The sequence below is a fragment of the Cinclus cinclus genome, chromosome 12 (genome assembly GCF_963662255.1).
Source record: "Cinclus cinclus chromosome 12, bCinCin1.1, whole genome shotgun sequence".
Lineage (NCBI taxonomy): Eukaryota > Metazoa > Chordata > Aves > Passeriformes > Cinclidae > Cinclus > Cinclus cinclus.
The window spans coordinates 10977464-11002721 of NC_085057.1; the positions used below are offsets into that span (position 1 = coordinate 10977464).

The 25258-nt window shown below is 40.6% G+C and overlaps 1 protein-coding gene across 2 annotated transcripts in view; it reads right to left on the bottom strand.

The window, feature by feature from the left end:
* The window catches only part of CHCHD6 (coiled-coil-helix-coiled-coil-helix domain containing 6), a 109648-nt gene that overhangs the window by 40286 nt on the left and 44104 nt on the right, over positions 1 to 25258 (bottom strand). For both annotated transcript variants that reach the window (XM_062500929.1, XM_062500930.1), the window contains exon 6: positions 11818 to 11888. In XM_062500929.1, coding sequence (XP_062356913.1) covers positions 11818 to 11888 — 71 coding nt within the window. The remainder of the gene's footprint in view (positions 1 to 11817; positions 11889 to 25258) is intronic.

Here is a 25258-nt window from a genome sequence, read left to right on the forward strand (position 1 = left end):
AAAGGGCATCCTTCTCTCTACTATCCCTTGAGGTAAGACAGAATGAGCACAATCTTGCTGCATTTTGACACCGAGAGTTACCAAATCCTTTCTATCACTGCATATTCCCTTTACTTTATTTAATAAATGAAATCTCATCAACTTATCCTTCTTCTATTATCACTGCTGACATCAATCTGATAATATTGGCTTGGCGTGGAATCGTGCTATTATATGTCCTCTTGATATTTAATTTAAGAGAAACGTCTGCAGTGGGGTGAATATGTGAAGCAAGCTTTTTATTACTGGCAGCAGTAAGGACGCTGGGAGTGAATTAGACATTCATCTTAGTCAGGGCCAATCTAGTGGCTCAGAAGAGGTTTTCTTCTTAACCCTCTCCTAACTGTTCAATAGTGGCAGGTAACAGCTGCTTCAGTCAATAACTGCATTCATTTATCTTGGCAAATTCATTCCTACATGGATATAAACCCCATGAAGAAGTATGAAGTGTCTGGGAGGTTAAAGCAAGGTTCTTTGAGAATTTCCATCATAAGCACTGCACTAGTAAGGAAAGTGCTGGTCTAAATGTCCATCAGTTAATCAAGAAGCAACAGTTTCCAAAGACAAACACCTAAACTCACTGCAAAAAGCAATTAGGGCTCTATCATCAAGATACAGACCCAGAGACAGAAGGTTTCAAACACAGCACTCTGGCTACTACTTAGGTGCTGCTGACAGGTTCCCTTTTTGAAAGAATTATAGACTCAGTATTGGAAAGCAAGGGAAAGCTGGAAAAAGTCTGTGCATTTGCTGGTCCTTCCACCCAGCTGAAGATTAGACTACCGAAGCAGAGATACAACTTAAATGTTTTAGAAATTGGCAGGTCTTAATCCTAGTGCAAAATCAGTAACTCCATGGCGAGCAACACACCATCACTTGGCTTTACTGGGAAGAACAGCAATTCCAGATGGAGTTAAGAGCAAGATCTTTTTACATTTTACTCTGGGAAACCATTCAAGCTGAACAAAATACTCAAGACAGAGGATGATGGTTTCTAAACTCAGACACTTCGAAACCTCTGCTCAGAAACTGATAAACAAAGACATGCAGGGTCCTTCATATAAGCCAACTTAAAAGTAGCTGGCGGCAGCACACAGCGGCAAGCAGCAACCTAAATGGGCCAGCAATCTGGAATTTCTTGTGGGCTACAAAATCCAGTGACTGGGTTAGCTGCTTTCTGCTGCATTATTTGACTAAGACCAGTATCTGAACCAACTTGAGCAAACCACATTAGTCACCACTGTCACTACAGCACAGACAGCCCCAGACACCAGCAATGAGATGCATAGGCAGCACTGCCAGTAAATCCCAGGGCACACAGCAGCAGTTTCTACATGTTGAGAAGGAATCAGACACGTGGTATAGCTGTTTAGCATGTTTCTATATCCAGGGTCCATTACACACGCTTCAGTGTAAGCTCAGTGCTACTTTGGTCACATAAATGTGGTGTGCTGCAAAGGCTGCACTGTACATACATAAAACCCAATAGGTGGTTAACTGACCTGTAAAACTGCATCCTCCCTTGGGTAGCAATTGGCTCTTATGGTTTCTCTAACATGTCAGAAAAATGACTCCAGACAGATGCAGTACACAGCACATAGAAAGGTTTTATTCTATCTCATTATTGCATCCTTGACATTTACAGCAGAAAATTAAACACAATTGAAGCATTTCATTCACATATAACAAACTCATCAGCACAGAACAAACAGCCAGGCAAGCTAACTTTCAGCATAGGCTGCAGGATGTTGCACTATCACAAAGCAAACACTGTGCCCTCACTACAAGCTATGGGATTCCCTGATCCTGCACGTCAGCTTGATAACATGGTTTGAATGGAAGAGGTAAGAGCTGTGTTGCAGTTGCACGGCAAGGGAAATAAAAGATGGAAGAAGCTTAATAGATTATTCAAATGTCTACTAAAAAATCAGCAATGTTTAAGCTACATAACCTAGCACAGCGCAAACAAACTGTATGTCTCATGAGGCTAAACTAACGTGATCAGGGAGGAAGTATTTCTGATCGGCCTCAGGTATTCAAAACACTGCCCATCAGGCTTTGTCACTGATCCAGGTAGAATAGAAAGCTTGCAGAAGTAACATACTGTGTAGAGCAAGAGGGGACAGTTTAAAAGAAAAGGTGAAACCTCATGACAATTTTCAGAAGAACAGGGGTGCTACCTCCAAATTTCAGCCGAAGCTGCTGTATTCCTGTCTAAATCCTTCTCACATGCCTTGTCACACTGTCAGCAGCACACTCCTGCACAACTGCAGTATTTCCCCTCTTTCTCCCCCTTGACAGCTGCATTTCAATAACAGGCCACTCAAATATTTTTCCATACACTGTTCACGGAGTGCCAAATGAATGAATGTTTTAAAGTACTGTGAGTTTCTGGGTGACTCTGTGATCCTACAAAATTTGTCACACAAGTACTTCCCAATCTCAATTCCTGTTTTGACAGCTTGTTTGAAACTGCCACCAAATTCCCCACTGGAGTTCATGCACTCACTGCACCCTTGTTCTTCCCAGGACAGATACCTCCTTTTCTTCCAATCACAGATATGCTGAAGATACAGAAGCTGTTCTGAAATCTTCTTCTGTGTAAGTAATTAGACTATCACTGAGAACAAAAGCCACCACAAACGTTCAAGTTTCAAGTGTCAGCTACTTGCTGTGTCACTGTACTGCATTTGGCAGAAACAGCCTGCCCCAACCACATTTCATTCACCAAACCAAAAAAAAACTGAAAAACCCAAACTCTAAAACACACAGACTGATGTCGAAAGTGACTAAAATCTAGCAGTTTTCTGTAACAACCTCTAATTTTGGGAATCAACAACTTCTTCATTTCAATCATAAAATTGATGCAAAGAGATTGTGTGACCCATGCAATGCTGACTTCCCATCTGACTTACTCCAGCATATCACAAACTCCCCTGTCCTCCTACATGGTTTACCCTCACACACAAGTGGTCATTTCCTATTTGATCAATGGGTCATTCTGAAAGACTTTCACTCATACTTCATTGTATTTTGCCAAGAGCAGTTTCAATCAGATTTAACTGGCTTCCTTAGACTCCATAAGCTGTGAGCACTGGAGTTGTGGTGGTGGGCTGTGGGTCTCTGAGGGAGTAGAAGGAATAGAAGAAATAGTAGAAGAAATAAGCAGAAAACTGTACTAAACCATATAAAATAAAACTCTCCTTATCCTACTGAACCTGCAAATGCAATAACTAATCACCCCTATTAGCATTCTGCATGGCAGATGGCAAGTGGTTTAGAATAATGAGAGACTTTTCCCCACAAGTGGATAATTCCAATGTACATTTGGATGTAAACTCTTTACTGATAATGATGGTATAATACTGAGCTATGAGAAACAGACAGTTTGGAATATAAAAGGAAAACTATTGCCTCTTCCTTCACTTGCCAAGAGATACAGAAGTTAACAGAACTGGATCTCCTGCCCACAAAGCCATGCACCATTTTTTCCCAAAGATGCCAAGCTACTAAAAGTTGACTAGCAAAGATGAAGAGCCTAAAGTTAGCAGCAAAACAGTCTCTGGAAGCCAAGCAAGAATGAGTCAGAATCTTGTTGCTGGAAGGAGTTCTCTGAATCAGAAAGGAAGCTGGCTCAGCTCCCACAAGGCAGAAAAGCAATATAGCAAGCAATAACTGAATCTGAAAACAACACACAGCCCAACAAGTGACCCGAATAGGGATTTTCTTTCTCCAGATAAAAACATCATCTAAAAACTGGTTAAGATCTCAGGTCAGGAAGGGAAGGCATGCAGTCTGTAGAAGATACACAGCACAAGCCCTAAGAATATATGGGTTGTGACAGTGCTGTAATGTCTGGGAATTAGTTGGGGGAACTGTTGGTCTATTAAATACCTTCCCAGAAAGTTTTCTAAATGAGGGACAACAGGCTCAGTAAATCTCTTCCATGTGAGATGATCTTATAATAATGTCACACTGCAAATTAAATGTTCTTTTTTTAAAAGAAAACCCTGACTACTCATCTGAACAGCAGTTACTTTTCCAGAATGCCACTGAGCACTGCACTAAGTTCCTACAGTTTACTTCACACTACACAAAGGGATGGACAAAAATATGAATCCATTGGTATATTCTCGACTGACAGACTGGCTTATCCTGCTAAAGATGCCAAAACAAATTTAGAGAGGAGATTGAAGCTGCCAGTGTTAAAGTTCAGTTCAGGTGGGGTCTGAAGCTAAACATATACATTATTTTAAAAATCCCCTTGCTTCTGCCCACATTCTCTAATCCTTAAAACCACAGTGCACCCTTTTACCAATCTTTGCAATTCTGAATACTGACTCAGCAAAGACCCCATTAAGCAGCTACTCATCCCTCAGAGAACATCAGTAACGGTGCTTTCAAAGCAAGCACACAAAAAAAGTCTTAAAAGTCCATTTTTGAGGGGAGATTGGTTTTTTTTTCTCTGTTCGTTTTTGTTTTTAAGTAAATATTGTAAACTCAAGAAGTCCTAAGAAAAAAACTTTTATAGAAAGCAATTTAGATAACATGGTACTAAGTCTGGAGAAGAGCACATGAAGCCTCCCAGGTGAAGTGAGCCCGTGCCTCCCGATGCTGCTCCATGTGCTGCTGGTGGCCCTTGCAGTCAGCACAACACTGACCAGCTCTCTCCAAGGAAACAATAGTCATCCCTGAAGGGCTCCTGCCTTCCAAATGCCAGGTTTTGGGGTCAAATTAGTTTGAACTGTAGTTGGCATGGTATGCGTATGTCCCAGATGTGCAAGTAAGAGACACTGCCAGGACTAACAAGAAAAATAGAAGTATAAAAAGAACCAAACCCAGCAGGGTTCTCTCACAATAGGCTGAGTATCCCATAGCCTAGAAACCCATTTTACCAGAGTAACTTCATGAATGATCAAAATCACACAAATGAATAAATAATAAATTGAAGTTATTGAAGCCCAATTTGATGGCAGAGATGTTTTTTCTCTTCTATAAGGGAGAAAAGGACTTCTTCACTCATCAGCTCAGCATTAAACACCACCAACTTCCTGTGTGCAGATGCATCACCATGATGCACCATTATTTCCTCAGAAGACAAAAATATAGAAGTTCTGACCTACATAACAAACTATTTCCTCCAATTTTCCCATTGGTACTTGCCTTTGGTGTCTTCTACCATCCCTCCAAGACTTCAGGAGGAGACTGACTGAACAATAAGGACACAGCATGTATAATCCAGAATCGGGAATACAATTACTGTTCAAAATAACAACATTGCCCTTGAAATCAGTTGCAACTGAATTAATGACCAGATTGTTAGAGTGTTACCTCAACTTTGCCTCAGGCTGCTAATTAGCAAACAAGTCATTAATTCAATTGTAACAAGTGGTTTCTCAGGCATTATTGCTTCTGACATCTTTAATTCACCACTTTTTCCTCAGACAAGCTTCCTCAGACAACTTTAACCTCGGTCCTATACAGATCAACCCCATGCCATTACCAGCAGCAAACTATACCACAGACAGATTGAAGACAGAGGCAGAAAAACACAGCAGGAATAGGCTAAGCTGGGCCATTAATTAATATTCGTTATACTTTCCCAACTCAAGCCAAAGTGAAAGGAAGGCCAAAGGCACAAGAAGGTCTGGATTTGGGTGTGGACCTGCCATTATTTGTAATATGCACCATAAGACACTACAAAACCTGGAGAAACCTTGCTTTCACCATGGTACACGTTGGAATATGCAATTCCCAAAGTGAGGGCAGAGATCTGCTTTTATTTTCACTGTATTCTCCACAATAAAGAGCTGTGAACTGAAATACATCATGTCTTCTGATGCACAAAGTATGACTGGGTTTGTTTTAACAGCTGCACAAATATCCATGCTTTTGAAAACAATCTGGATTTGGCCTGCCAACAAACCCTGATCTAAGGGCTTTATAAAGCCAACATTACTACAGAAAACAAGTGCTTTTCATGTAAAAATCGATAGCAACAGAAACATCCCTAACAGACTACATGGAGTTTTTGGCACCTCTTCCTTTGCTAGTCAAGTCCTTGCTATTCAGATCTTATTTTATAAATGCCCAAGTTCTACCAACGTAGTGGTGAAGAAATGCTCCTGCAATTTTGAAGAGACACCAGTTTTTCAGCACTAACAGAACTGCAACCTCAGTTCATTGGACTCATCTCTCATCACGCATGAGAGGAAACACAATACTGTGAACATTAGATTGAATGTTACTCTTTTTACTAACTGGCCAAAACAAAAATCTTATTTAGAAGCAGCATCTTAGTAATCCCCAAGAACTGAGCTTCAGAAAGAAGATTCAAAGCACACGACCGAATCAATTTTCAAGATTTAAAATTTGGCTCCAAAAATGAATAATCCAGCCCAATTAGAAAATTTATGCAAATTCACTGCACATATTCAACTTCTGTTTCCACATACCATATTCCTAAAGCAGTAGGGGAATATATGTTGCTAGGAAATCAATGCACTGGTAAAAGTAGCTGCTTAACAATAGGCCTTTCAGAATTCATAAAGAAAATGTTTACATGCTAAGGTAATGAGTGATCAACTTTGTGAAGCCGAACTGAAAATGATCAGAAACTTTTTCTTTCAGTAAAATGCACACCATGTAAAATGACACAAAGTCAAAATTCACCCATATACTTCTACCCTGTTCTGAAATAACTTTGAGGAAACTCATGCATTACAATCTCTTAGAGCATATTTTAATTTCCTACTAGGAGCAACTTTATAAACGTGAGAAACAGACAAGCTTTGACTAATAAGCTATCTCCTTATTTTAAGATTATGAAACAGACTCGGTGCAGACAGAAGGAACAACTAGCACCAACCAAGAACCAAGGGAAGAAAAGGACTGGGACGAAGTCAAATAATCTTGGTGAAGGTATTATCATTGCAGGGTACAAAAGCACAGTGTTGAGGTAAGGCTACAGATGAGCTTTCAGCAATAATCAATCTCCTATTCCTGAAAACTCTTACATCCCTGTTGGAGAGGATCTTAATTTCAACACAAAATTAATCATTTATCTAATCTAATGATAGGAGAAATCCCAGAGCAATTTTGTTTGAAAACTATGTCTTTACTCTTTTGGCTTCACAATTGTCCATATAATAACTGTTTCAGACCTTGTCTCCTAGGCACAGTCCTCTGTTGAAATACCCAAGGCCTCATAGCAGACTTCAAGATTAACAAACTCAAGTATCAGCACACAACTATTTTATAAACTTTCCAGATCCACACAGAGAAACAAAAAAGGTGGTTTCTCTAGGTTCCAGTTAATCTACCATTCCAACTGAGGGGCCATCAGCATCATAAAATCTTGTGCAATTCAATAAAACCTTCATTTCCATGACTACTGAAAGCAAGCTATATATCCCCTGTTGCCAGCAGACAATCCACCCATGAACTTTCTTCCCCTATCCTCACTGAGTCAGTGTGGTTTCCTACTCCACATTCAGCCAGAAGGATACTTATTACTTTCTGTTTTCTCTAACATAACCACCTTAAATACACATATCCATAAAGTCTAAAGATCTTAGGACCATTAAATCAAACTCTTACACAGTAAGTCCTATATGGAGCAAATCTCTTCAACAGTTTTCCCATTGGAAAGTTGCCTTGGATTCACAGTTGATCTCCACCAGGATAAGATACTGCCATTCTTTATGCACTCCTTGATAACAGCACAAAGCATATGCAGTCCTCTCAGCACAAAATGCAAAGCAACAGAATAATCAGTAAGCAGCTTCAGAAACAGTTCTGAAAACTATAGGGAGATCTCAGAGGGAAACTCTGCTTCAGAACAATTTTATCTTTTAACAGCTTCCTAATCTGCTCACCCAACTCCTGCAGCTTCACCTTTTGGAGTCACACCCCCACCCAGGCCAATTCATGCATCCGAAAGTAACAACTACAGAAATAAATAATTTTTTAAAAAAGTGATAAGTCAACCTTCACAAAAGAAAATAAATCACAAAAAAACCCAACAACAACAAAAAAAACCCAAAACCAGCATTTTGAGGATAAATCTAGAGTGCTGCACTAAGCCATAACCTCTTTACGAATGTTTTTTTCTTTTCCCCTTAACAGATTCAGAGACTGTAATAACATTTAATCCTCAGAAGCTAATCTAAATGTAACACTCAAAAGAAGACAAAGACAACGCAACAGAAAGAAAATTTGGCCACTGCCTTTTGGGAGTGCTGCTTTATCCCTGGAGCGAGTGCATTAACAGAGCTTGGAATGAAATGCCATTTTATTCTCTGTAGCAGGGAGGGGATTAGCAAGTTGTCTTCTCTAAACCCAGTCTGAGTCATGGCTCTATGAACACTGAGAAAAGGATGTGGAACGAAGGGAAGGGTGGGGAGCACTGGCTTTTTATTTACACGCTGCTTCCTTTGTGGGTGGTTACTGATGTGCACAGTTTGCTAAACAGGGAAAGAAGGCGGGGGGAAGTTCTAGGTCCCCTGACTTTAATTCTGTTGGTTAACAAATGAGAAAAATAATAATGCACCAATTATAACAACACAGTTGAGACAATATGTCCGTGGCAACTGTCCAATTCACCACAGCATGCAAGCAACAAGGGCAAGTTGCTTAAGGTGCTGAAAGCTGTGCTCAGTGGTATCTTGTTGCTAGGATTTTTTTCCTGGGAGGAAATAAAACAGGTTAGACAGAGCCCAGAACAAAGGAGAAGGAGACACTCCGACAGGAGGCAGATGCAGACGAGAGCAGGCTGGCTTCAGGTGAACAGATGAGGAACAAAGCCCATTGCACAAGTCAGGCCATGCAGGCATCAAACCTTGAGGTGGAAACCAAGAGCTAATGACTATGTCAGTGATTTAATATGAAGCTCAGCACTAAGTACTTCACTTCTGTTTATATACAAAGGGAGATAGGAAGGTTTACTTGCCCACCTCGCAGGCATGCTGTGAAGGGTCACTGGTGGAAAGGTGTACAATATTCCTAAACCCTGCAATGCTTGAAAATCACTAAGGAGTGGAAACAGTCTGTAGAATGCTTGACCGCTTGTGCAGAGCTGTAAGTGTTGATAAAAGAATTACAAAAGTCATTAAATGCCAAGAAAACACTGAGGCTTTGTTTCAGATATTTCTTCTCTTTGCTTCAACACTGACTCTGAAAAACAGGGTACTCACTCTAGAAAGAGCCCCAGCCCTATTTCCCTTTTTCGCCATCAGCTCTGCTGATACACAGTGGCAGAAGAGAACAAATACAGGGTAGATTGGTCTCACAAGGCTCAAGTGCCAGGGGACGGTCTTCACCATGTAACAGGGATAACAGAAGCTCGGGAAGAGGCACTATGGAGAAGGATATGGACTCTCTGCAGATGGACAAAGTGCCATTCCTGCTTCCCCTTCCTTATCATAGAGGTATCATAGTCGAGCACTGGTAACAGGCAGACGTGTACTTCATTCATACTTTGGCTAATATTCCAGTTCACATAATTTTGCAGGAGTGTCAGTTTATTCCTGCAAACCAAAGAACCAGATCTGCATAAATCAGTTTAACCTATCTTAGCACCTACTGTGCTTGTATGTTTAATGTGAAAGTGAAAATCAAGATGAGCAAATATTCTTTCCACTGAAGTCACAGGATTTTGTAGGTTATTATCATAAACAAGTTGCAGAAAGACTTGAATGTAGGATGCCTAACAAGAGAGCTTCACAACACACAGACTTCAAGTCCTACTAATTGATCATGGATGCCAGGGTAGGAAAGAACCTTCCCCTGTATCACGACACCAGTGTATCCAGCTATATCACGACACCAGTGTGACGCACAAGAACACTTTAGGATGGTTTGTACAGTGTGTTGTACACAAAGCAACAATCTGAAAAGTGTCACTGCATGCTGATGGAAGTGACACACTGCAGGCTGATAGGGGAAAGCAATGATTCTTCCTGCATGTACAATTATCAAAGGGCATTATCAGTCTCAGATCATGAACTCCAATGCTCAGCTCAGCACAACCCTGGCTACTGCTGGCAATTCCTACTGTAAAGAACTAGAATGCATGATATTCAACTTCACCCTCAATTTCACTCGTGCCACTTGTCTTGTCTCTTTTCAAGATACCCCCAGCCATGTTATTTTTTCACACAAAATTCACATTAGGGCACGTGTCTCTTTTTTGCTGCAAAGAAGACAGCCCAAGGAAACTGTCCCTTTATAATGGCTCAAGTTCATACTGCCATCAAATAGAAGAGCACTGTACAATAAAGCCAGAAGCCAGGGATTGTTAGATGATAAAGGCTCAAAGAAAAGGGGAAGAAACCCTTCAGAGACCACAACTCTGCACACTCCGAGTATTGAAAGAATTCATTAGCATTTGTGTTGGTCTCTGCCACTAACCTTTGTAAGAAATGGTTGCATTCCTGAGTTTCCTACATTACCAGTCTTCGTTTCCACAAGAAACAGAACAGACCAAAGGAAATGGAAACATCAGGAACCAACCTTCAGACTACCTATAAAAAATAAGGTAGTTACAGTCTGTAATAGTAAGTGAAGAATATAATCCCAGGTCCCAGTCGCTTCTTTTAACAAGTCACAAGGATAAACCACCACTACACAAGTTCACAACAATTGATCACACATTTGCAGAAGCAAATCCAAGAAAAGATTCCATTGATCAAAGACTATAAGAACATTATGTGCTATGAATTTTTAAAAATTTATTTTAAAAGAGAATTTAGAATTCTGCTATAGAAAACGGGATGGAAATGCAATCAATGTGTTAGCTGCCTTGTTTTGGATTTTTTAGCAATTTATTGCTTGACTGTCCAAATAAAAATGTGAAATTACAACAGGTTATGTGATGCTTTGGCAGTCAAACATAATTTTAAATAAAGACAACACAATATACTGCACACCCCACTAACATATTCATCATTACTATGTTATCTGTTTATGCAATTAAGTATTGTAGAGTCTGGATTGGACCCAACTGGACCACATATGCTGCTACTCCAGTTTATTGCATGTTGGCCAACTGTTTACCCAACTGAGATCCGAGTGCTGCTCTTGACAGCGTAATTGCTTTAGCTTCATTAATATTAAAGAATTATAGAAAATATTTTTTCTTGGGCAGCTGTTAGTGCATGTGGAATAGTAAGTTATATAACACTATTGGCAAATACAAATATAATTTAGACACTATATACGCTCATGGTAAAAAGGCAACATTAAAGGTCCACTTATTGCGCTAAGGCCAATTAAAAATGACCAGAAAAATCATTGCAATCATTCTAAGAAAGCATTCATGAAAATTACAACTCTAATTTGAAACTAACAGGGATGAGATTTAGACTGTTTGCCTGTTTTTTTTTCCTCTGGACAATGAACATTTTAGAAGTGGTGCCAGTCTTCCCACCCCCATGCACCAGCCCAATGCTGCAGTGTGTAGCTTAAATACAATGGGTCAAAGTTGGAACAGATTAAATATGTTCCACTGGTATTTTTAAAACCCTAGTAAATATTCTTTTTTAATATTAATTTTTAAAGTCCCTTTCTTCTCCCTCATCCTTCTTTGCAAGATCTATCAATTTTACAGTAAACTCTGTCAAGCTTGACACAGAGGATGCCAGGTAGCACCTCCTCAGCCCCCTCAATACCTGACAGGAGGTAACTTCACACTTTGTTCACAGGAACATCCAGATGCTACACACAAAATGTTATGAAATGCAACTGGAACTGCTGAAAAGAACAAAAATGGCTCCTCACTTTATCCGTTCCTCTGCCTTGGTGGCTGCCTCCTGATACTGCTCGGTTGTCAGCTTGTAGATCTCTGCAGTCTGAAACAAAGAATAGAATGCTCAGCTCTAAAAATTAAAGGCGTCTCAGATCTTATCTTGTCACAAAGTCATCTTCTATAATTAATAGCAATTCCCAACAACAAACAGAATATTCACTTCAAAGAACACCAGAAATACTTAAAGAGTTGATTTTATTTTCAGCAAAATGCATCAAGGCCACAACACATTCTTTATTGCAAGGAAATTCCAAGGAAGGGAAAGAGGAGGAAAAGGTAGCTACCAACCAACCATGAGCTTTGGTTCTTCATGTTACCACAAAAACAAGGTGTATCCAGCACAGAGTTATTTTGAGTTTGGTCATGCTTTGTTCTCATCTTTCATTAATTGCTGTGAAGGATCTTGTAAATTACTGACATTCAAGTATCAAAATTGGCTGCTAGCACTGGAAAAATCCATTTTACAATTCAGTGCTTCTACTTATTTTACTTATTCTTTAAAAGAAAATTATGCAGCCTGTTTCCCTTCTAACAACATAGAAGGTGTATCAGGTCTCAGTTAAGGCACTGCCAAACAGAGTCTTGAGTGTCTTGCTGCAGGGCTTAAGAGGTTTGCATTAAATTCTCCTGAACTTGCACAGAAAGAGTTTTACCTCACAACTGCTCATTCACTAAATGTGGAGGATGAATTCCTCCTGTGGTCTGCACTGAGGAGCCTCCCAGGCACAATCAGCAAGAGGGAAAGGCTGCACTGCCCCAGGGACTGCACTATAAGGTCTCGTGTCACTAAACTGCTGATAAAGCTGCTTTAGGCAAAGCCATTGGACTCCACTGGCAACTGCCTCACTCGAAGCTCATCCGCAAGGCTCTGCCTCTGAAAAGGCACAAGCAGAAAATATGCAATAATAAATCTAAAAAAGTGACAAAATGGTATTGAAAGCGAGGACAGCTATTCATTTAGGGCCAGTTTGAGTTGCTATCTTGTCTCTCCCCAAATTTGGTGATTCTATATAGAATACTATTCTTGCCCTTCTTCATTTATTTTCCCATAAATGCAGCTGTGGTCCTATGCATGATGAGCCGACACATACTGTTCAGTGGTTGGAAAAAGGAAAGGACAGATATAACTCAAGTTCTATTAGTGGTTCTGCCACTTGTGCAATCTTGGGCAAGTCACCATTTTTCATCTGCAAGTGAGGGATAACAGCTGCCTGTACCTCTGAAGTTGTGCGAAGCTCAGCTAATTGGAAGGTTTATAAAGGTTTTCAGAACCTGGGCTTCAAGGTACTGTATTTAAGCGTTTTATCTCTGATGCCTGAATTTATGTTACATACCAAAAGAAACACAAAACAGATTTTGCTTTTTCAAACTTTGACCTAGGAGACAGATTTTAAACTGAGAAATCATGGAGGACTAACCACTTCAAAATGCATTTTACCAGCAAATTATCATTAATGTTTTTGTTTACTTACTTGTTACAGAGTGGTCAAACTTCAATGCTATTAAATCCATTTTTCTCCTTCCTATATTGAAAAGTTCAGCTTTTAATGGTGCCTTTTTCTCTGGCCTGTAAACAGACCTCATGACTTACAGCTCCCTGCTGTTACTTATTCACACATGAAACCACAAGACCTGTGCTTCATTAATTAAATTTGCCATTAAAAATTAAATAATGTGAATAAGTAGATGTAAGCGTTATCTCCATTGGGCTTCAAAGGTCTCACCGTTTCTCCAATTACTACCCAAGCAATTTCCATATTTCATACTGTCTGATTTCTCAAAGGGATTGGATCTGAGAGATCAGAATGAGAGAAACTGGGAAAAAGAGAAAGCAAGGTAGCAAATTTAAACATTTTTCAGGCAATAGGAAGTAGTCCCGTCAGATACGATTAGCCTGCAGCACTCTGCAGTGAAACAGCAGCAGGAGAGGAAAACAGGAACAAATATGTTGTACGTGAGACCTAGCATGAGGTTGCATTTAACTCACCTAAAGAAAGTAACAATAGCCAACAGAATCATTTGCTGGATGCACTGTCGATTAAAGTGGTTGTGGCACAACCTTACCTAGTTTATTAGAGAGAGTTCAACTGCCCAGCACTTCGGTCAGGCTCATCTTCAACAACATCAAAAATAGCTGGGAAAGGAACCCAGGCTTTGGTTCTGAATTCTGCAGCTGCTAAAAGCAGGCAAGCGAAAGCCTGAACAGAGGCAACAATCTCAGTGAGGGGAAGGAGGAAAAACTTGATCTCAAAGCAGCCACCAGGCATCATGCCAAGATTGAGGAAGGGCACAGAACCTGCAGATAAAGCTGCTGAGTTTTAAAAATGAAAAGGTAACATCTTTCCCTGTGATCGAACTGGGTTGCTTGCTGTTGGTTCAGACCTCTCCCCCTCAAAAATTCTAAACCCCAATAAAACAATATTTCTAATGCTATGAATCAGTACCTTTAAATCCTTTCCCAAGCAATAAAAACAGGAGGCTACCATTTAAATCTGAGTTTGCTCAACAAGAAGATTTTTAAAATACATTTTCCTTGGCCTTTAGACCCTTTCCAACCTTGGGAAAGTCACATTTCCCTTTTGTCCTAAACATTAAATGAGCAACAAATAGGCTAAATGGGCAAGAGAAGAAGAAACGGGCCTTTCAGTATGGGCACAAACACAGCAGGTTCTGTGATCTGGGGCTTCTACTAACAGAGAATAATCTTCCAAGTATTCTCATCTATACTACTTCAGACACAAGATCTGCTTCATTTTCAGCACTTGACCATGATGCTATGGCAGGACAGAAGGTTCCAGTGGCCTAGAACTTTTGAGGGCTTTGTAACACAGTTGCAAATGAGGAGCTAAGGCAGAAACCACCTGAGCACTTCCTCCAACTTCAGCAGGGTTGCCTCCACACAAGGGCTATTCAGCAGGATCAAGGTGTGGTATTTGCACTTGAAACAAAGTCTGAGCTCTCTGTAGTCTTAGTGAAGTCCTTTATCTTCATAAAATGATATTCAGTGGTACAGTAAAAGAGAGAACATTCCACACGAAATTACAAGACATGAACACTGCTTTTAATTTACTTTCACAATATTTGATGCTTGAGATAAAATGGCAGCTCACAAAGAAAAAGTTGAACATGAGACCTCAACTATTATTAACTAAAGCTCCTGGCAGTCATCGTTGCAGAAATAAGTTTAAAAACATGACCAAAGGACACCATAAGGGCTCAAATAACAAAAGACACAGAAAGAATGAATGAACCACCTAAAATGTTTCACTTCTCTCAATAAAGCTGAGCCTTAGGGGAGTCAACTCCAGAACATTAGAGCTTTGTCATATGGGGAGAGAGCTCTCCAGAGAGGACAAACAAACTAAGCAAAGAAATGTTAGTTTGAAAGATTTTTTTCCCTGCTATTAAATGATGGTTCATAGCAAATAATAAAAACACCAAGAAGTTGTAAAAATACATAACCAGAGCCTAAAGTACAACAGAACCACTTTCCTCTACCCTGCTGTTTTTCTACAACAGATTTGCTGCTATACCCTTGCTCTCCACTCTTCCAAAACACCCTTGTGCTAAAAATTCCCTTCCGAAGGGAATCAATTTTAAAACTTAGAGCTAAATTCAGAGTAATTTTAATTCAGCGTTCCTCCTTGGCTGCAAACATGCAGAGAAACTCCAACACTCACTACTACACCTCACTATACTGCCCAGGCCCCTTCCAGAACATATAGCACAGAAAGAAAACATCATAGCAGAAGACTGAGTTCTCAGGGTTATTTCAGGAGGGAAAGTAATTGAAACACAAAGGGAAAACCCTGCCAGCTCATTCTCACACTGACATTAAACCACATTCCTTACAACTTCAGTGTAACGTGCTACTTGCAGTGACATGTAAAACAGAAAACTGAGCAAAACAAGCATGAGGAAATCAAAATCAATCAGGTTTCAGGTGAAATTATTTGTGAACATCAAACAGCAGCATTAAAAACCTGACACTGGGACAAAGATTTCTCCATCAGGTTCAGTTCAGGTCAATAGATTGGAAGGTGCCTTGATTTAAAACCAACAAACCCAACCACCATCACCACGGATATCTTGAGATATTTTGACACCTCAGAGTATAGAAGCTTGTCAGTGGTCACAGTGTTTAAAGATACAAAGAGGATTAACAGCTGTTGAAATGCTGCCAGCCTAGATGAATGCCAGTGATAGCTGTGATGAAACGGAGCAGGGCAGTGGAGGCCTTGACAAATGCTGCAGACGACAGCTGGGAGATTAGATGGTGCAACGTGCCTCGCACCTGACAGACGTGTTGCTTCAATCCCCTCTCCTGACATCCACGCTCACCAGCTTACAGCAAAATGCCCTTTGCAAGCCCCTCTCAAACCCAGAAGAGTGCAAGAGGCAGCGCTGTGAGTGGGGCAATACGCCACGTGCCCCACGAGGGCACCGCAAATTTTTACAAGAAGCACGTAAGGAAAGCAAAGATTACCTCTCTTACATACCAAATGTCAGCTGGAAGACATTCAAATTCCTGCTTCCAGCTGCTTCTGAAGCCAGAAATAAGACCTCACATCCTCAGATCCTGAGAAGCAGCACAACTGTGGCCTGCCTGCACATTCTTGGGGACAGGCAACACACACATGCCCTGGATGCAGTTGCTGCCATGAGGAACTCCGGGAAGCTGCAGAGAAATATCAGTCAGTGCCAGCTTCGGGAGCCCCCTCTGCTCCCAGTGGTGCCTCGGGGAAGCAAAGGTACCCCCAGGCTCCCCACACCTCAGCAGGTCACCGGGTCACATGCACTGTAGATCAGGCTGTTCATTCTCACCACTCAGAAGTCCCACGCAAACAGCTCCTAACAGATCTGGAAAATCTCCCCATGTACCTGCATCCTTCCCACAGGTACAGAGGCACATGAGCTGAACCAGTCTGTTCACTGGATGACCCTATGGATGTGTTAAAATCAACCCACACAATCACTCCTATCAGCTTTGGTCCAAAACAGGGAGTTTGGGAATTTCAGAATATGCTGCAAGAAACAATCTCTTCACCTCCTGAGCTCAATCCTCTGGCTTTTCTGCTGAGCCCATTTGCTGGTATCAGCAAGCAGTTACCTCGTTCACATTTCCTCCTTACCATCAAATGCACATAAAAATAAAAGCCAATTAACAAGGAAGAGAAACATGCCTATAGAGCATATCACTAGAGCACAGAAGTTAAGGGTTAAACTGCTTTTTTGAAAATTTATAAGCTTTCTTTCTTAAAAGGTAACAGAGAAAAGATGCAAGGAACTACAAACAGCTTGCTGATATGGAAAAAAAAAGATTTTTTTTCAGCCAAAGCCAACTTCTAAACACAGCTCTGTTGTTTGCTGTTCATGTGTGGGTTCATCCACTCCTCCCGCTGAGACCAATAATGAAATGAGAGCATTAAATTTGTTCCATTCTATTCTTTCCTTCGGCAATAAGCTGTGAGATCATAAATTTTGGATTAAGATTCAGAGAAAGCATAAAGAGAGTAGTGTCCACAGTAAGAACACAGGCAAGTTAAACTAGTCAGGAGCAGAAGTACATTCCTCTTTGAACAGATCTTCTCATGTCTGCAATATTATCCTGAGTTGAAAGCAAAATATTAATTCTGTAGCCTATCTAGAAAGCTTCTCAAAGATAAAATCCCACAGAACACCTATCTCCACAAAGCTTGAGGGAGGCAGAGCTGGGGAGAAGGAACATGGCTGGGTTTATCCTGTGGATAACAAACCAGGTACAAAAAGGTTAAGCTACAGTCCCTAAAGCACAGGGAGTCAGACTGTCTATGAAGGTACCCTGGGAAGAGTCTAATTAAAAACAGGTACCCCACAGCAAAATGGTATTAGGAACTTCCAAAAGCTTCAAGTGCTTCACTGGAAACATGCAGAAAAGCCTCATGTTATCTTCAAGTCAGAAAGGCAACCAGCAAAAAGAAATTATTGCTACAGAGGCAATTAAAAGGGGAAGAAGGAGAAAAGAGGAAGAAACACTGTGTTTATACGAGGCTGCTTTAAAGCACACCCTTCTGAAAGACTACAAAGTATTGCCAATTCTTTAAACAAACTCTGGAAAGGAAAAGCAGTTCCAAAGAGAAAGGCCATAAAATTTCAGCAGGTAGCTCAGGCTTTCTGAAAAGGACAGCAACAGGGTTGTGAAAGGTCCAGATTAATGCCAGTACTGCTGTAGGAGAGTATCACCCTGCTCTTCTCCCAGCTGGAATTTTAGCTAGGGTGAGGAATTCACAGTAAATGCCCGAATCAATTACACCTGACAAGTGCAGGTAAACTGGCTTCCCAGGCATTGATTAAACATCAAGAGTTTTCAGCGTCTGCTTCAGAGAAGTCCTGCACATGTCTGACCTGCGCAGGTAACGTGGTGCCCATGGCATTAAGGGCACAGCACCTGTGCTGGGCAGCTGCACAACTCATCCTGCAGGGGTACCTGGGCCCTACCAGCACATCCACCACACAATCAGGATGAACTCTGAGATCACAGGATGCTGCCTCAAACAACTGGGCATTGTCCATGAGAGAGTGACAGCAATACAGAAAATCGATGCTAAGGGAAATGGAGAACAAAGAGGAAATTGCCAGAATATCAAGAGGGCTAAGACATGCAGGTGGAAATTTCACTCAAAGGATGACCAGCGCTTTCAAGGTGGAATAAAGAGGGGAAAAAAAACCCCATCAAACAAAACTGGCAGCCATCAAATACTTGTCATACAATATACAATAAAAAAGATACGAGGCACATTCCCCTGTCAAGCCTGTCACAGGAGCTTATTTTGGGAAGGAAGGAAGGAACATTTTAACTATGGTTTAATGCTGTCATGCCAAAGCTAGTATGTGACAGAGCCTCCAACAAAACTCCCACCCACCTCGGACACTCATGCTGCAGCTAAAACTTCCACCTTTCTCTGCTGAGAATATCCCTAAGACCCATTTATAAACTGCAGCAGCTGGCCCAGTTAACAGTTCCTGTCCCAACTGGAAAAAAAAAAAAAAAAAAAAAGCTAAATTAAATTCATGACCCCAACCTTTCACACAACAGGTAGCTAAGGAATGCAACACGCTGGGTTCCCAGAGGAAGGCAGAATAGAGGAACCCAAGGCAGTAGGATGTGCAGGAAAACTGGAGAATACTGAAGAAAATGCATCACACCCATAACACTTGCATGGGTAAAGGAACTGCAGGGAAGGAAGTCATTATAAGAAACAAACAAAAAAACAAACAAACAAAAAAACCCCACTGAAAAACAGAAGTAAGCCAAAGCCTGGAAGTTCCACCCCCTTCCAGGGTTTCTCCTCTACCCCCATGTACAAATTATTCTCCATGTGCAGTTTCCAGTAAATCAAGCTTTGCTAAATAACCCCGACATGTGCAGGGTTGAGAACCAGCCAACAAGCAATGATGAGATGTCCCTGGAATGATTAAGGAAAACGCAGACATCTCTCAGGTTACAAGGAAGCCTGTTGTACTCTCCCCTTGGTGCATATGCAATGCTGCAAGCACTGTTCTGAAACCTCTGATATTCAAAGGCTCATTTGGTTGACAAGGAGCCTGTGGATTCGTGGACAGATTGTCACACAAACTGTCAGGTTTTTAGAGAGACTATCAGACCTCTCCTTGCCTACGTTATGGAGCACATCAAAGACACAGAAGATGAACCAGACACAGACTGCACAGATCTGACAGAATGGTGGGTGTACATATTCAGAATACTGTACTGCTGGGGGGGGGAGGGGGAGGCTTAATGTGAATAATCAGGGGCTGAAAGTTCCAGAAATGTGACAGTTTTTGGCAGCAATTCCCATCTTTGCATTTATTTATTGAAGGGAGAAAAACTGCCATACTAGAGGCAAACTTGAGAGAGGAAGAAAAATTGTATCAGCAGCAATTTATTTTGCCACTGTACTTTTTCTTTATTACTATTACTCCCAGAGCATTTTCTGAAGACATTTGTATTTTCAGTCAAGGTTCTCTCACTGTGCTTGCAGGCTCTCTTCCCATTTTATCCAGTAGGAGAGACTGGTTTAATGATTACAGCCCAAAAGACCGCTAGGACTTCACAGGTCACTGTACACGGTTAATGACACAGACAAATCCACATTTTCACAAGTGCCTGCTGGCTCATGGCTCTGTCTGGAGATGCTCAGGAGCTCATTATTCAAAACTTCAAGCTCAACTTATGGGTAATCAGCACATCTGAAGAAATACAACATACCCAGATAACCAAAAACTGAAGGGACAAAAGCTATTATAGAAAATACTAACCTTAAGCACTAAGGTCTCACTTCTAAAATGGGGACAATGTTCACTTATCTTCCAGTGAGCTAGAAACCTCTGTTAATGAATACCTGGAAAAGGTTCTCAGCTCCACAGTTAAAAATAATATTGCAAAGGATAACTTCATGTCATTCTCCCTTATTAGTGATAGTTGGACAAACATGATAAAGCAACAATGTATTTTACAGGTGTCAAAAAAGGTTATTAATCTATTTCTACAAAGAAATATTGATTACTATTTAGAAAGGAAAATAAAATATAAAACAAAACACTAATAACAAGAAAAAGAAAATGGATTAACACAGATTCCTTCGGCCTACCTTTACAATACCACTGTCACATAACCTCTAGTTTGTCTTGCAAGGCATCAGTTATTCCAGAGAATGGAATACTACTATTTTTATATGTATTTATATATATTATATTTTAGTATTTTATATGTATTTCACTATTCAAAAGATTGAAAATCACCACACAGCAAACAGATAATAAATACGATGTTTACCCTAAGATAAAAATAAACTACAAGGAGGACAAAGGAGAAAGGATGGCAGAAGGGATAAGAAAGAAATCAGAAAATATTTGTCAGAAATTTCCTTTCCATCATTTGACAGTCTCATTCTCTTCTACTTTTAGCCATCTTCTCTTTCACCTGTTTTTTAATGCAGATGTTTTGCCTCCTCTATAAGAGCAGTGAAGAGACACCTCTGCAGCTGGCAAAGAGGCACGGCTCCAAAGAGAAGCCCAGAAGGACCACAAACCTCCAATCAATGGAGAGAGGCATTTTCACAGCAGGGCTATTAAGCTGTAAATATTAACATGAAAATCAAACATCCATGGAGAGCAGGAGCAGCCACACAACTCCTTCATTCCTGTACTCCACAGAGACCACTCTGGACACACCCCTGGGACAGGACATCACCTGTGGCCTTACACAGCTTTCAGGCACCACCAGCTTAGTTATGCTACTTTCATTACAGAAGCCTGGTAGAGGAAAGACAACAAGGCAGGTCTCACTTTTAGCCCACTAAACAATAATAAGAATAATTAACTTATTAACATTAAGCCTGAAAAACGCTTAAAAAAACAAAACAACAAAACCCACGCAAAAACCACGAAAAATCTCACGTCGTCTTGCTGCCAAGGCTTCTCAGGAGCATAAATGGAAGAATGTAAATGTGCACAGTGTATCATACATCCATAGATGCAAGCTAAATCTACTCAGAATTTAATCTCTAAACACAGTCTGACAGTAAGGATTAATGCATACAAGTAACAACAGACCTTGAGGTTGGCATTAAACTAAAAGGAAATACAGGTAGGCTTACAGTTCCAGAAGAAACATTTTGGTATAAGCACCCTAATTATCAGGGGTTTGTTGCTGCAGCTGATAAACTTTGTAAGAAAGAAAAGCTTGGGAAAGAGTGTTTTTTATAAACAGATTTTTTTTTTTCCCCAGGCTCATGAAAAAGAAAAGTATCAGTATTTCACCTATATCTGGACAAGACCAAGCAAAAAATTCAAGCTCTTCAACTGGACACAGCATGAGCATAGACAACAGGAATACAAAGAAGGGACAGAACTATGCTTTTGCTGGTGAACAACAGGAGGGAATAACAGCAAACACCACAAGCACTTCAGACCTGACAGTAAATCCTCTCTCCACAGAACAAATGAACACACAAACTTAAAACCCAGCACTGTTCTGTTTTCAGCCAGCAAGAACTAATGCTGTGCTCCTCCCTGGGATGCCCTGTGCCTATCACAGAAATTGACAGTTAGGACACTATTATGGAGGATTTTTATTGTTCTTCCTGCAACAAACCCTTGTCTTTAACTGAAGGAAGAGTTATCTCAGTGCCACACGAATGAGTGATTAGCCATCATGCAGTAATGGCTTTTTGCTGCTGCAAACGGAAGCTGCATCTCAACAAATGACCTAAAGGTGAAAGGTCTCATACACTACGTTTAATTCCCTAAACAGCCAAAGGAAATTCTGTGCTATACATAACTACTATGAAAAATGAGGTTAAAAATGCATATACATGCTCAGACAGGCAGCACAATACAACATGCCCATATGAGCAGACTTCTCTGATCAAGAACCACAGTCCAGCCAGTTCAAAGCTTGCTGCATGTCAGGGCAAATGAGATCATTTCTGTGTACCATCCAGTACATCATGAGACATCTCTGGGGGAAAAAAAAAAACAAAAAAAACCACAGCCCATGCACTCCTCAACTGACCCAGGCATGCAAGCTCAAAGCAACCTTGCAGCTTGAAATTATGAAAGAAAAAATTTGGCTACTGTTCAGAAGAATGGGGAGGGAAAAGAAAGGAGAAGGAATTAAACTGGTTTTCTTATTAAAAGACCTGAAATGCAGTAATTGAGAAGGAAAATAAAAGCTAGCTCTTCTCATAAAATAACCTATTAATTACAAGTCTTCTCAAACCAGAGGCTTAGAGCTTTATCTCAGCTCCCACATTTTCTTCTCCTATCTCTTGCTCCTCTGTGGCTTCTTGGAGATGGGCACAGAGTCAGCAGCCTCTCAGCATGTCCTGGCTCTGTGACCACTCCTCCCTGTTGCTGTCCCCTGTGCAGGGCAAAATCTTTTACCTGCTAGCCACTCCACTGCTGAACACCTACCAGGACAACCTCTTCTCCACTTTTGTCAGGGTTCAAATCCCAGATGGTTCTACTGCATATGAGATGTATATTTACTATTTTTAACTAAAACAAAACAAAAGTAGCCATGATTTCATATTTATTTACAATGGGACTAAAATGCAAATGGGTGAGCCAGGAAATCTTCATTTGAGCCAAAGTGTTTAATGTAAAACTGTGGCATCCTTGGGGCAGCAGAATGTGTGGGCAAACCACCAATTAACCTCAAAACAGCAGAATGTATGGGCAAACCACCAATTAACCCCAAAACCAACCAACCAACCAGCCAACCAGAAATCCACCCCTCATCATCATGGAATCAGGAGACTTTGCGACAGGCAAAGCAAGTCTGCAGTGGTTGAAGACCTCACTGCAAGCCTGATGGTACACATCTATTTAAAAACATTGAACATGTTATTTACAAGCTACTTCTGAGTCACCCTGGTCTCTGGGGAATGTGCATTATATGTTCAAGAAATTGGAGTAGCTCTTTTATTTATGTTTCTTTAAAATGACTGGCAGATGGGGAAAAAGCCTTCAGAGAAGTGGCCCCAGGCTGTCATGAAGCATGTATTTAACACACTCACAGTAAACTACTAAACACTTCAGAAGGTACAGCCGCTGTAAATATGGAGTAGTTCCTTTTTAAAGTCTGATCTTTGGACTACTTAATTCAGCACAAATTTGAGATGTTCTGGGGAGTCAATTTATAGAGTAATTATTAGCCATATTTTTCATTAACATGAGGACAGTATATTCTGTAAGGGCAGAGTCATAATTTTAAGACCTTTTCAAAACGAATTGCAGTGTTTGCTTTATTTTTAAGTCCCAATAGTAATGCCTTTTTCATGCCATATGTGGAAGGACCACTGTGAGCTGAAATAGAAATCTCAGATTCCCCAAAGTCAGGTTCTTATGCAAGTGAATTCCACACACAGGGAAGTTTTGTCTACCTGAACCAATTTCCAAGACTAAGTCTAAATCTGGAATATCCCAAGAGCAGCACAAGCTTCAATCATTGAAATCCCAGCAGACACACAGAATCCAGCCTAAGGTCTGGAACATATTTAATCAATTCACTGTGCTAACTCTCTACAGCTTCATAAAATAGCCAATAGTGCAATAACAGGGCCAGAAATTAATTGTACACTAGTTGGTGAATTACAGGGAAATAACAGGCAGCACTGGTTATTTATTGCAGCAAGGTGATGTAGTTGCTGTTGAGGTACAACTGCACCTCAGTAAAAACAGGTGAGAGCAGACAGTGTGTGTGTTCACACTGTGGGGGGCTGTGCAGGGCTGCTTTCCATTAGAAAAGTAGCACTAGTTTTACTGGTAACACTGTTATCCATATAAATATACACAGATATTTATAAATACCAATCTTACTTATAAACAAGCTTGTAAACAACACAAAGAGGGAGGACTCAGAAATTTAAACTATTAGGCAATGAGAAAATGAATGAAATTAAGGGAAAATTAGGTCGAATAAAAAATGCCAAGGATGGGTACCAGAAATATTAGATAATGGGGAAACCTCTCAGAAGTAAGACAAAAGAACCTCTTGTTTTTGCTCTTTTTGGACTAGACTTGACAAATGCTCCAGTGTTGAGTTCTAACAAAGAGATAAGATCACATTCTAGGTCTTTTTGTTCTGCCTTTAACAAGTCTTCATAGTGATACACTGATGAGACCAGATACCAGATTGTTATCTAAATTCAGCTGCTAAATTCAGTGTTAAGACACTAAGTTCAAACCACACGTTGCCACATTTATTTCACAAGTCGAGCCTGAGGATGGATTCCTCCAAGATGAAGCAGCCCATAAGCATCATTCTCTCCCTCTGCAAAGATACTCTAAATGCCAGGGAAACAAAATCACCGTAAGGCTCTGACAGTTCACCCTTCAGCACACAGACTGCAAACGCATCTCTGCACTAATTGTGCAGGCTGAAGAGGAAGCAAACACTTAGCTGCTGTTTGCATAGAGGCTGCTTGTAATTTGATGTAATGTACTGTACAGCAGTCAACACATATTGAAGAGAGAACATACACACTGCAGAGAAGGCAGAGAGACTGTGCTGACATCTAACACGTTTTAGTTACCCTGTTATAGATGTTCTTTGAGTTCATCAAATTACCAATCAATTTATCTGATCTCTAAAAAGCTGTGTACTGAGGTATATTAACTACTAAACTTCACAAGCTTCCCACAAAAAAGCCATTAAATGGGTGAATTGAGCACAAGGTACCAGATGTCAGTTTGTGTGCTGGCCATCGGCAACAAGGAAAGAACCTCTCCCTGCAGACAGAGACTACAAGGCGTATCAGCCTCCACTAAAGATGCCTTAATGGATGCCCATAGAAAGCAGAAATCCTGCTGCCCTCCCTGTCATGCTCTCATCCCAGCAAGACATTTAATGTCTAAGAAAAACTGAAA